This window comes from Labrus mixtus, chromosome 14, assembly GCF_963584025.1.
Source record: "Labrus mixtus chromosome 14, fLabMix1.1, whole genome shotgun sequence".
NCBI lineage: Eukaryota > Metazoa > Chordata > Actinopteri > Labriformes > Labridae > Labrus > Labrus mixtus.
In genome coordinates, this window is record NC_083625.1 from 12,080,454 (window position 1) to 12,092,708 (window position 12,255).

The 12,255-nt window shown below is 38.1% G+C and overlaps 1 protein-coding gene across 1 annotated transcript in view; it reads right to left on the bottom strand.

The window, feature by feature from the left end:
* acsl6 (acyl-CoA synthetase long chain family member 6) overlaps positions 1 to 12,255 on the bottom strand; it is a 40,095-nt gene that overhangs the window by 10,899 nt on the left and 16,941 nt on the right. The window contains exons 5-11 of the mRNA XM_061055098.1: positions 11,185 to 11,286; positions 10,879 to 10,978; positions 9,948 to 10,126; positions 8,186 to 8,218; positions 6,969 to 7,020; positions 3,803 to 3,876; positions 3,491 to 3,568 (exon numbers count right to left, since the gene is read on the bottom strand). Of these exons, the coding sequence (XP_060911081.1) occupies positions 3,491 to 3,568; positions 3,803 to 3,876; positions 6,969 to 7,020; positions 8,186 to 8,218; positions 9,948 to 10,126; positions 10,879 to 10,978; positions 11,185 to 11,286 (618 nt within the window). The remainder of the gene's footprint in view (positions 1 to 3,490; positions 3,569 to 3,802; positions 3,877 to 6,968; positions 7,021 to 8,185; positions 8,219 to 9,947; positions 10,127 to 10,878; positions 10,979 to 11,184; positions 11,287 to 12,255) is intronic.

Consider the following 12,255-nt stretch of genomic DNA (forward strand, 5'->3'; position numbering starts at 1 on the left):
AGGAAGATACTGAATTCTTACTCAAACTGACAAATGCAAATAGTACAGTTATTCTATGTGACAAATACTGAACACTCACACAAACCTACATCAACATGTTGCCCCCATAACAGGGGACTGAATGTGTTTAACTTAGAATCAACTCATCACACGTCTCTTTTTTTGGCTTGTTGCTGTTAATACATTCACCAGAGCAGTCCTTCTTCTTATTTCCGGAGCTGTCTGAGGACACTGCAAAGTATAAGCACTGCCTCCTTTTTACCTTTGATCACATCACCTGTATCAGAGCTGGAGTGTTGTTTTGCCTGCGGTTTTGTATGAAACAACATGAACTTGCTTCTACAGCGTGACTTGCTGTGCTGCTCTGATGGGGAAGTTAGGTAGTTTCCTGTGTCTGCTTCTCACGCTGCCGACAATGCAGCTGCAGGCGAGTAAACCAGACTGGTTCTTGATGTAGCACATTCTGCTATTGATCTATCATCCACATGTAAAGATGCACACTTAGTGATGGACTTAATGAAATAACAATAACTAAGATTTAAGTGTTCAAACGGTTTGCAGTCATTTAAAGAGAAAAAGTAAATGAAAGCTAGGCACATTTCTTTTAGCTTTAATTTTAGATGTATTTTTTTTTTTTATAACTGAACCCTAATCAGTGATGAAAAGCCTCTTAACCAAGCACTGGCAGCCTTTAGATTGGCTGAGTTTTGGTTCTATCTTAATAAACACAAACTCCTATTTACAGAAACTCTGCTTGTGGTCTGTTTAATTTACTCGAATGAAAACGGCTGATGTTAAACTAAAATCCCACAATGGGAGAAACACTGATGCCAAAGAGCGACCAGTGTGTGAAAAGTTGCTTCACACAGAATCATTTTTGTTTATGTGATCAGTTCTGTTTGTGAAACATTACATTCTGAAAACATCAAGGGACAAACTGTTCCTCAAATTAACCTTATGTCAAACATTTTCTCTCTATTTCCACCAAAGGTGACCAGGCCTTCTCCATCAGGGCAAGCTCTTTGTCCTCTTTTAAATCTCTTTTAAAAACACATTTTTTGAGATGTGCTTTTAGGGGTTTGTTGTTTGAGCGTGTTTTAAACCTTACACACTTCTATTCCAAATTAAGGCAGTGCCCAAGGCAGTATCTGTTATCTTTTTTTTACCTTTTTATCTCCTTTATCTTTCATCTTTTTATGGTTTGAATCTTTTCCCTCTGTTTTAAATCTTTTATCTTTTGGTGGTTTTATTCTTTTACACTCCGTTTGATCTTTCATTGCCTTACTGGTTTTATTTCTACTTTATTTCTATCGTTTGCAGAGCTCCTGTTGTACATTTTTTAATCACTGTTTTCCTTAAATTTCTCTATTCTTTTTGTAAAGCACTTTGAAACCCTGTTTTGAGAAGTGCTATATGAATAAAGTGTATAATTATTATTATTTTATTTTTTTCTCAGGAGGCTGGAGTCAGGTGGCTGTAACTCCAAAATGCCTCAACTGGCTTTGATAGTATAAGAAGCAACTGGCTCTGATAAGAAAAACTAGAATTACAGACTTTAAGTTGTATGTCTCTGTAAACTGGTCAGGTTGCAGTTTTCCTCCGTTAGTTTTTCCCACAAAACACAGTTAAAGTGTGGAGTGGAAAAGGGATATTTTGGTATATTGAAAATCTTCCTTGAAACAAAATAACGGTACATATAACCCAACATTAAATTGAAGATATCGAACAACATACCATCTCTCCTACCTTAATCATTCTATAATCTTGTTCTCTAGGATGGATAAAAAAAAAATCAAAATCAAAGATAAGTCGTTCAAGTATAAGTTGGAGGTGACCAAACAGTAATCAATGGGAAATTTATACTAAATTACAAGATGTGACCTCCAAGAATTCTGTGTTAAAAACATCAGTCTTAACTTTCTTATTTTATCTATTAGACATTCTTGGTAAACATTGCTGTTGCGTATGATATTTTAGTTTCAGCTAAAAGAAAACGAGATCAGTATATTCTGGATTCCAAGTAGATGTTTGAGATACATTTGAAAAATATTCCCTCCAAGATATCAAGATACAATTACATTAGGGACTGATGGACGGACATCAAACATTATCCCTCCAGCTGCAGCTAAGATGTATAAAAAACTCCCAACAAAAGGGGCAGGGCTTTTAACAACAGAGCCAATATTTCCTTTGTGCCTTTGTCTGATTTTTTGATGATGTGGTGCTATTATTTTGAAGGGGCCTCTCAAATCATCTGATGCAACCATTACTGCTAATTTCTACGTGTGGATATCTCTGTGGTGTGTGTATGTGTCTGTGTGTGTGTATTTTCTTCTATTTCAGCGGAACTATTGTCCTTGGCTGAGTGGAGGAAATCATAACCATGAGGCATTTTGCCATTCTTTACCTTTTTGTACTAGTTGTAAATGCTGTAGAATATGATAACCTGTAACCTGATTTCTTACACAGCATTCAAAGAACAACCTTGCTGGCTGTAATAATAGTTATAGATAAAGAGTGACTCAGGTGTTACCTGCTGAGCCTTGCATAAGTATTAATTCAACCCTGTTGGGTTTTTACACCATTCAAGTTGAACTTTTTAGCGGTATATTAGCAAACTGTCAAAAAGCAGACATCTGTTGGATGCATAAGTGAACCTGAAGGCGATTTATTACACCTAATCTTACTTAGTTATTTCACAGCAACACATTCAAAGCTTTTCATTTTTTTGTTTCCTGTGAATAATTTAGAATACCATATAAAATCCTCCTTTCCCAAACTTCAAAGGTTATTGAACTACCTGTGTTGGTCCATTGCAAACTACTTCATTAAATCATGTTACATTTGCATGCTGTAGCATGACAACATAGGGATGAGATTGAAAGTAAGAGAGGTGAACACTGATGCAAGATACTGCATATCATTTCTTGGACACCTTCACAGGTTTCCACATGGGTTTTTACAGGAGGGCACATTCAAAATTTCCCCTTGGCAAAAGTGCTCTTGGATGAATAGGATTATTCATAGTTCTGCTTGTTCAGTAAAGATGAAACTTAAAAATCAAGGAGGACAGTTCACTTTTTGAAATGTTCAGACATTACATTATAAGGACAAACACTATGTGATTCCTTGAATGTGTCCCTTCTTCTGGTCACACTTCAACATGCCAGCTTTGTGTTAAATCTATATTGGGGGGGGGGGGGGGGGGGGGGGGGGGAGTGGGGGTTGGTGAGAATGATGCACACCAGTGGTTGTCAGAGTCAGTTTTGGCATTTGTCCTCAGAGTTGGAAAGCGAAACTTAGAAGAAGGAAGGAAAGAGAAACGGAGAACAGATCCTATCCCTCCCTTTTTCTCTTCCTCCCTCCCTCCCACACACTAAACAGCTTCAATGAATGACCACTGTCAAATTCTTTTGCTACTCCCACTCCCACTCACAAACACGCAACCATTGCATTCCTGTGGTCAAAGATGTAAGATCAGCTAATTTACCTCAATCAGTCTCTCAAACATGTGAGCCAGAGGCAGGAAGGAAATGAGGCAATCATCTTGGTTGGGGAAAATGACTTTCTGCAAACAAAAACAGAAGAATAAGAACAATCAGATGACCTTAAAAAGGGGACATGGCAACATGGATACATCCTAAATGACACAGATAGAAGCTACAAGGTCAAGCAAAAAAAAACAACACACTTAAACCAAACTTATGAATCACTAATTAAAGTCAGACATGTTCATGAAGTCATCCAGAATTACGGGGGCATATTTCCTTGGAAAAAGACAAAAGAAAAGAGGGCCACTCACATCTGTTACTTTGAGGAAGCCTGAGAAATCTGCCACCACATTCCCATGAGTGAGCATGACTCCTTTTGGGTTTCCTGTGTGTGCAAAACACACATACACACACAACACAGTAAGATATCACAAACTAAAACACCCACCACCTGCCTAAGGGTCACACAGACATACAATGAAATCACAAACGAAGTCTAACTTGGAAGACAAACATGGATTTTACCTAAAGATACATATTTGTTTTTACTTGTGTCCAGAGTGATTATGATTAAGAAGCTTTTGCATCATGTTTTTGTGCTGTTGGATTGTATACATTCAGACATATTAGCTAAAATGGGGACATTCTTTATTATATTTTAATACAAAAAAATTGAATTCAACAAAATGTTCAATCAGTTATAAACTTCTGATTTAGTGAAATTTGAACCTGTATTGATGGAAACATCAGCAGCAGCAGCCTGGTGCTGCAAATAAATGTTGATAAGACAACTTCTTCACATAACACTCTTGAAAATAATAAGGTCAGCTGCAATAGTGTAAATGTCAGTGTTTGGCTTTTATTTAGTTATCTTTCTGGCCATTTTTCCATTTATTGGATAGGACGGGGAGGAAAGAGTGGGGATGACATAGGGCTGTAATCGGATTTGAATCAACTGCCACTGTGACAAGGACTATAACCTCTGTACATGGGATGGGTGACATAACCCCCTAGACTTTCCGGCACCCCAGTGTCCACAGTTACTGTATTCTCATTAGTTCTTTCTACACTCACGAAGTGCTATGTCAGGCAATGACTCTTAAACAAAGCATTCCTCTTTCAGACAAGAATAATGTTGATCTGGGTTCAGACATGAGCAGATGTTGCAATAAGGACGGAGGGAATTCTCGAGAAATTCACAGCAAATTGAGGAAATTTAAGCCCCCTTTTGGAGAAGGCTGCATGTTCCTCTTAAAGTCAGCAGGTGGCAGCCTTTCCAGTTGAGTTATGAATGTGGCCAGCTGCTTGTAAACTGACACGTGTGTGTCCTCACATGCCCTGGCTTTTGTTCCCTTCCTGTAAGTTTCAGAGGCTGTCACTGCTGTGGGATAAGACCTCCTCAAAGAAAAGTTGTGCTTCCTCACTTACAGTTGACACTTTATGTCATGTTGTGGAATTCATGTAGATTGCACATGAGGGGGGAAAGTATCCTCCTGCTTTTAAGTCAATCCACTGGAGAAACTGGAGTCTTTTACAGTAAATGTCGGTCCTCTTGATTCTCCATAAAAATAACTTGATCCCAGTAAATATAATTAAACCAGCATTTTCAGAGTTTTTATGTCATGAATGAAAATTTAAGTAGGCTACGCTTAATTCATTTAATCCAAAAAGAGTCAAACATTAAGGAAACCCTATCCTTTAAACATTTCCAGTAGCCTATTAATTGTTGTAATACTTTTGTGCATGTATAGCAATCAGCAAGTGAATGACAATCTCATCTTTTTTTTTTCTTGTGCACAGCTATTTGTCTTAAAATACCTAATAGAGTGAATAAAAATTTGACATTTTGAACAGAATCCTTGCTTTTATCCTATAATTGATTCAATTATTAACAAAAGCAAGCCACATTACGAAAGCTTCATTTACAGAAGGGGGTATCCCAGTTCAAACTGGACAAGTGCCAAAACCCTGCACCAGCCTGTGTCCACTGAGTCACTGAGTCGGGATCATCAGATAGAAAGCAAAGGGAAGGTCACTGATAGTGCAGCCAACACATAACCTTATCTTTAAATCTTTAAACTCAGCCTCAGTCTTCTTTAAAAATATAATTTACATGTACAGTACAGTGAGTGTTACAGCTGCATAGTGAGACTACCTTCATTGCTTTGGCCTGGAAAGGAATTCTGTTTAAAATGTTGTGACTGGAAAAGGTGTGTCGTTTGCAGGTTGTCCTGACAAACTTGTCAAACTAACGATGCAGGAGTCCCCGACCAGTTAAAAATCAAATGCAATATTTTATGTAATTTCAATCAATTGGATCACAGTGACCTGTCCAGCAGTTGTTTTTACGTTAAAAAAATATATTTTTTAAATCTAATTTCCAACATCTACCAACAAGGAGAAGAAAGTGTATCTTTGATTTTGAGTCCCCTTATTGTTTAGCTAAAAGCTAAGACAGCAGTATCCTGTTAGTAAACTTTGCACTCATAGCCTACGTGCTGCAGATAAGAAGCGGAAAACATTGTTTACATCTACATGCTGGAGGGAAATGTAAAGGGGAGGTTCTCTGGGCATGTTGTGTTTGACTAGTTTTTCTTTGCTTGGCAGAGTGTATTATGGGAAATACTTTGCACAGGGATGCACACCTCGCTGAGAACAAAAAAAGTTGGAAGAAAACAGTGCATTTTCATTAGTTTACTTTGTAAAATGATGATGCTATTTAGACTTCTTCAAAATGTGAGTTTTTAAACTAAACTTTGATTTTCACTTCAGTTGAAAAAGAACCATAACTGACTCTGTGTCCTGTGCATTTGCTATCATAAGAAGATAAAACATGCAAGTGTTATTGCAGTTTAAATACCCTTTGTTGCAGCTGTAATAGAGGGTGCAGTACATCTTATGGGGACCATTATAGCCCTGATTTAAAGCTCCTAAAAGGTTGCTCCAGTGTAGCATGATTAGCATCTATGGAGGCATGTATGGTGGATTTTTGCCTTCATTGGATAGTACAGCTGAAGAGAGACAGGAACATTTGGAGAAGAGAGTGAGGGATGATATGCAGCAAAGGGCCGAGGTCGGATACAAACCCATAAATGCTGCGATGAGGACTAGGGCCTCTGTACATGGGGTAACCGCAAGGCTATACGGCACCCCCGAATTTGCCCTCTTACCATCCTTTGAGTTTTGTGGGTCTGTACCTTGTGATCTCTTACTGTCCTTTATGCTATTATATTCAGGGGAAGAAATCAAGCTCCAGAAAGTGGCCAAACCAGGTGAGACCAACAATTAGCTAAAGATGTTATGCCTGGTGGGAGGTTTGGTTTCCAAAAGATATCTGGGGTCTGTGGTCTGGATGACACTCTTATGTGTTCTTGGTTATTTTGGTTCTTTTGATATTTGGTTTCCATGATAGATGACTTGTGTGTCAGCACTAAATACAAAAAGAAAATACATTTACATAATAAAGAGAGTTATTACCTGTGGTTCCACTGGTGAAACACACAATAGATAGGTCATCTGGTGCTGGCGGCTGTTGATAAAAAGTGCAACAGTCAGGGGAGATTAACATATAACCTTAACATATAACATTAAATAATAATCTTCTTCCTGCAGCTTTCTTTGCATCATCTTGCACCAACAAGTGCCACTATAGAGTAAGCAGCATTAACTGAAAACATAGGATGAGCTATTACGTGGCTCTGCCCCCTTTCTCTGTTATCATAAAGTGAGTGTAGGCAAAAAGCTCTTGCACTTTGAATTTCATCCACATTTCATAACATAATCTAAGTTGGCTAAAACCCAATAACAAGAGGGCTGGGAGGGAGATATCCGTGTTGAGTGTTTTATCTGTAAACACCAATAAAATAAAATAAAAAGCCAAAAGATTTCATATAATAGATAGTTGTTTTTCTTTCAGAAACACAGTTTATTGCTTTGCTTTAGTGTCACAATTTATTATACTCACATTTAGACGAGCTAAAACAGGTTCAATGCATTTGCTTTTAAATGCATTTTTATTTCAGGCCTGCTAGTGGCTCTACAATGGATGTATTACTAAGGCCTGGACACCGGTTTCAGAGGAGACTCTCACAAAAAAAAGTTTATATTTTCCCACCTCCATGGTATTCAGCCTAATAAAAATATGCAGCACAGGATTGTTCTCCCATATGGCCATAGACTTCACATTGTAATAAGATAGCAGATATATAAAATTGCTTTTTAGTTTGAGGATAGTTTCCAAATATCAAACCTTCACTGATTAAAAGAATCATGATAGAAAATTGAGAATTAACGTTTTTTTTTTGCAGCTTCGGTGTCTTTTTCACAGTCCTGTGGACTTCTAAAATATTTTAGCAATGGTGGCCTAAAGTTGGATGCAAGGCTGAGCAATGTTCTCATGTCCAGTTGTCAAACAATGACTTTATATAGTCCGTCGTCTGCTCTACTGAGCCATCAAAGTGCTGAGAGCATAACGCTAAGGCTAGCATGCTAACATGCTTACAATTGCAATGTAAATCTGTGTAGGAGGTACGATGAATGCCATGTTCACCATCTTAACTCAGTGAGTTAGCATGCTTTCTAATGTGGCTCTCTGAATGTTAACCACCTTAATCTGAGCAATGACAATGCAGTGTGAAAAATGTGATGCAGTTCATGTTGTGTAAGGTATAGTGTAACATTAAATCTGTACTTACTATAGGTTTTCTGTAGTTCTCTCTGCCCAGAGCCTGTAAGAACAAACAACAAGATTTATTATAACTGGAGATAAGAGACCAGCTGACACGTGTTGTGCATAAATGGAATTCGTATGAAATGTATAACAACAATGATGTCAAATACTTTTTTGATTGAATAGCAAAAGTGTTAAACGTACACTAATGTAAAACAATGGAAAACATGCGTAAATGAATTAGACATTCATTTGTGAAATTGTTAATGTCACGTACTTTCTCACAACTCTTGAACAGTGAGTGTCCTTTAAACTTAGTCTTGACCAAAAAATGTAATTTGTTGTCTTCTGGTGACCAAAAGTACACTATTCGTGGTAGAAATCAAAACATGATCAGAAAGCCATATTCATATGACATTTCTGTTCTGTTGCTGAATCTGTGACCATGGAGAAGTCTTTAACAGCGATTTGTGATTCATGCACCTGGTAAATCTGTTGAGCTGGATGTCTCCCACATCGAAACAGTTCAGATTCCTCCATGCAGGTCAAATGCATAACTACAATCTGCTTTCCTGTAACTGTCCTGCCTTTCTTAATCTAACATGCCTTAATGCTCAAGAACACAGGTGTCTATTACATTTAAGTGCACAAAATACCTGATCCTTTCTTTCCTTGGCACAGGGGCAGCATAACAACACCTATCAGTGAATGTCACTGTACTTGTTGTTGCCGCTGTGTAATGTTGTGCTTGTGAAATACCACATATTTAGGATTCTGTGCAGCCAGAGAGGAGTAGATAACAATCTCTCCTGATGTGCCACTCAAGCTACTTTTGTCTGATCATGTGGAGCTGATAAAATCTAGACCTCAGATTGTTTTGACCGCCTGTTCATAGGGAAAAAAAGACTGTGCACAGTTCTTAAATATTAGCAGACTGTAAAACAGTATGGCGCTAACACTGCCCTTTCTGTGGTGGCATGGTTCAATAAAAGGGACACTGACAGTCAAAGACTGGCTAACCACGGTTACCACTCTGAAAATTACTGATGACATCCACTCTGTGATAAACAATGTTTTTCTCTCCTGCCTCAGTAAACAGTCACTGAGACAAAGAATCCACAGCTGATAATAGTCTCCCCAAAATGGACCAATGCAATTCTGTTAGAGAAACATGTGCCTGAAGGTGCACAACTGTTTGATTTAATAAGTTAAATCATAATTTTCGAACTGACATCTAGATTAAATACAACCCCTCTTTTAGTGTATTTTGTTGTAACTAAAGTGGAAATGCGGGTAAAAAAATCAATTGTGCAAATTACAAGGGAGATGCTACCCCAACAACTGCTCCATGCAAGCAATCCTCCACTTCCACATGAACAGTTTATGGAGCGCTTATAGGTGCCATGCAGTAATGTGTCCTCCAGAACTCATACTAGATGAAATTAACATATGGAAAACATTAAAAGTGAAAAACACTGCATTTATGGACACATTTTTTAATATACCTAAATATAAATATGACGGTTGCTATGAAGGTAAAGATCAGCAAGCTCTAAAAGTTATGAGTGTAATAGCTGACAGGAATCAAAACGCTGTAAACCACTACAGTACATCATGGTTGACAACCACCAAGGACAACATTGAACAAATAGCTCTCATGAAATGTAAATCACAAATCCAACCAGGTGCCACTTAACCACAACCACTTCATAATTCTTCAGAATATAAATTCTCCACCAGAGCCTTTACAGTATTTTTGTGATAGTTCCGCCTCCTTCATGTCATACCTCCACTTCCTGCATGGCCTGAACATGGACGCCGCAGCTCTTGCTGTGCTCTTCCAGGGCAGAGTCGAAGGCATCCATCAGGATGATTCTCCGCAGGCCCGGAGTCTCCTTCCTCTCCACATTACCCAGAAGCACCTGAGCTTTCTCTACTTTGTCACAGATTACTGTGGAGATGTCCGCTGAAAGGAACCAAGCACACGAGAGCAAACAAATAAATAAAAAAGGTACAAGACAAAACAGAAAGATCCAGGTACAGAGCGGGGATTCAGCTGAATTGTGATCAGTGTTATGAATCATAAAGGTCTTATGAGAGATTTTAGATCTACAAAGCATCAAAATAATCTGGTTTCCTTTGTTTTTTTATAAATTATTACATTCAGTGCAGTTTAATTTCATATGAAGTTCAAGTATTTATAGACGGAGCAATCACTGATCATGGGGCCGTGGTTCTAAAGAGACCAACAGCACTAGGGTTAGGGTAAGAGTTGGGCTTAATGGCTCAGTAGCCACACATTTTCAGCAGTTATCACATCATGACTGTTTCTAAGGCCGTTTCAGTCTTGAAAAAAAGCTTTAATCCAGAAAGTGCTATGCTGTGTATCATGGCTGAGTTGACAACACTGATCTCTGTCACCATTAACTGGGGATGCACGCTGAAAGCACGGAGATTTCTGCTTTACGATTTATACATAATATCTGCAGCAAGGAAAACCTCTTCAACGTCTCATAAAGTCAGACATTCATTCTGAAAGTTATTCATCTGAAGGCTTCATGTCTTAATTTCTTCAATAAAGACAAGAGTGCAAAAGTGAACTCCCAAAAACAAAATGAACCAGATTAAACTATATAATAATGCCTGAATACTATTTGTTTAGGTGTTGGCAAAGCTGCCAGTGAGCATTTGTAGTTTTTTTTCTTGGTGTTTTCTTACCAGTGTTAATGATAAACCGTATTGCGTCTGGTCCCAGTGTGTCATAGAGAGGAACAACCACCATGGAGTAAGTGTAGCAAGCCAGCTCTGAGATGATCCACTAAAAACACAAAGGGGGTGAGTATAAAAGACTGCTCAATGAAAACTATAGAGCATTTTCAAGTGTGTATCGTTTTTGATTTTGCATATACATTGTCTGAGCCAATGGTTGTGATAAAGTGAAGTGTGGAAATGATGATAAATGTACAGACAGAGCAAAAGTGACAGCTAAGAGCCAATAACAGAGACAAGAAGAGTGAGCGTCACCTCTGGCCTGTTCTGGGCGAACACTCCTATGAACTGATTGGGGTTTGGCTGGCAGCCCTGATGCAGGAGGCCTGAACCCAGATGCTCCGCTCGGGCTGTCACCTGTGGACAGAGTGGGAAGACAGGACAGATGCTGATTTGACCGTGTGAAACAAAACAAAACAACAATATGCTGAGATGGTCTCGATGGTCTGCTCAAGTCTGAACAACAACAACTCGTAAACTCTGGAATGAATTTGGTGCTCGATTTGCCGACTTGACGTCATATTCGTCATTAACATTGCAAACAAAAGATGTTTTGCTTATGGTAAGAAACTTTTTTTTTATTATTTCACCTATTGCACGTCAACTTTTTGCACAAATACAATTTTTGTATATGGTATTACACTTAGTTGTTTTCCACATAGAGTAGTTAGAAATATATATATATTAAAATAAGTTATGTTATCTAACCCTTAATAAGAAGTCAGGCGCATTAGCAAAAGCACTATTTTAATACTCATTAGCAGTCAACCTTGATTAAAAGTCAGGGTACATCCACATTCTGACTTTCCGAAATTTGAAAGCACTTGAACACGCTGAAGTCGGAAGAACAAATTCCTAACTCGGACACTGGGATTATCCCAGGAGCATACAGCATATAACCAACAATGAACAATCCAGGGAATCAGTTATATGTAGTACTGTTACTAACAGTGACTCATTTGTTATTTGATTATAAAACACAAATAATAATCGAAGTTCATCTTTCCATTTTAAGCCACTTATGGAAACTATCAAGTTTTTCTTCTCTGGAGAAAAACTTGCCCTCTTTTATGTAAACAGTTCAAAATACCAAAATGTCAAATCTCAAGTTACCGTAATTGTGAAAGATGACAGAGAAGTGATTTTTTTTTTTGTTACTATGTTTAAAAAAAGTTGCTCAACTTTCAAGTGATCCATGTTTCAGCAGAAGTCTTTTTTTTTCACTTCATTTTCCAACCCGGACAGGGTTTCCCAGGAATCATGGTGGGTGTGATGAGTGAACAAACAAAAAACACTCCCTATAAAAAACCTTCCACCCATCATAGC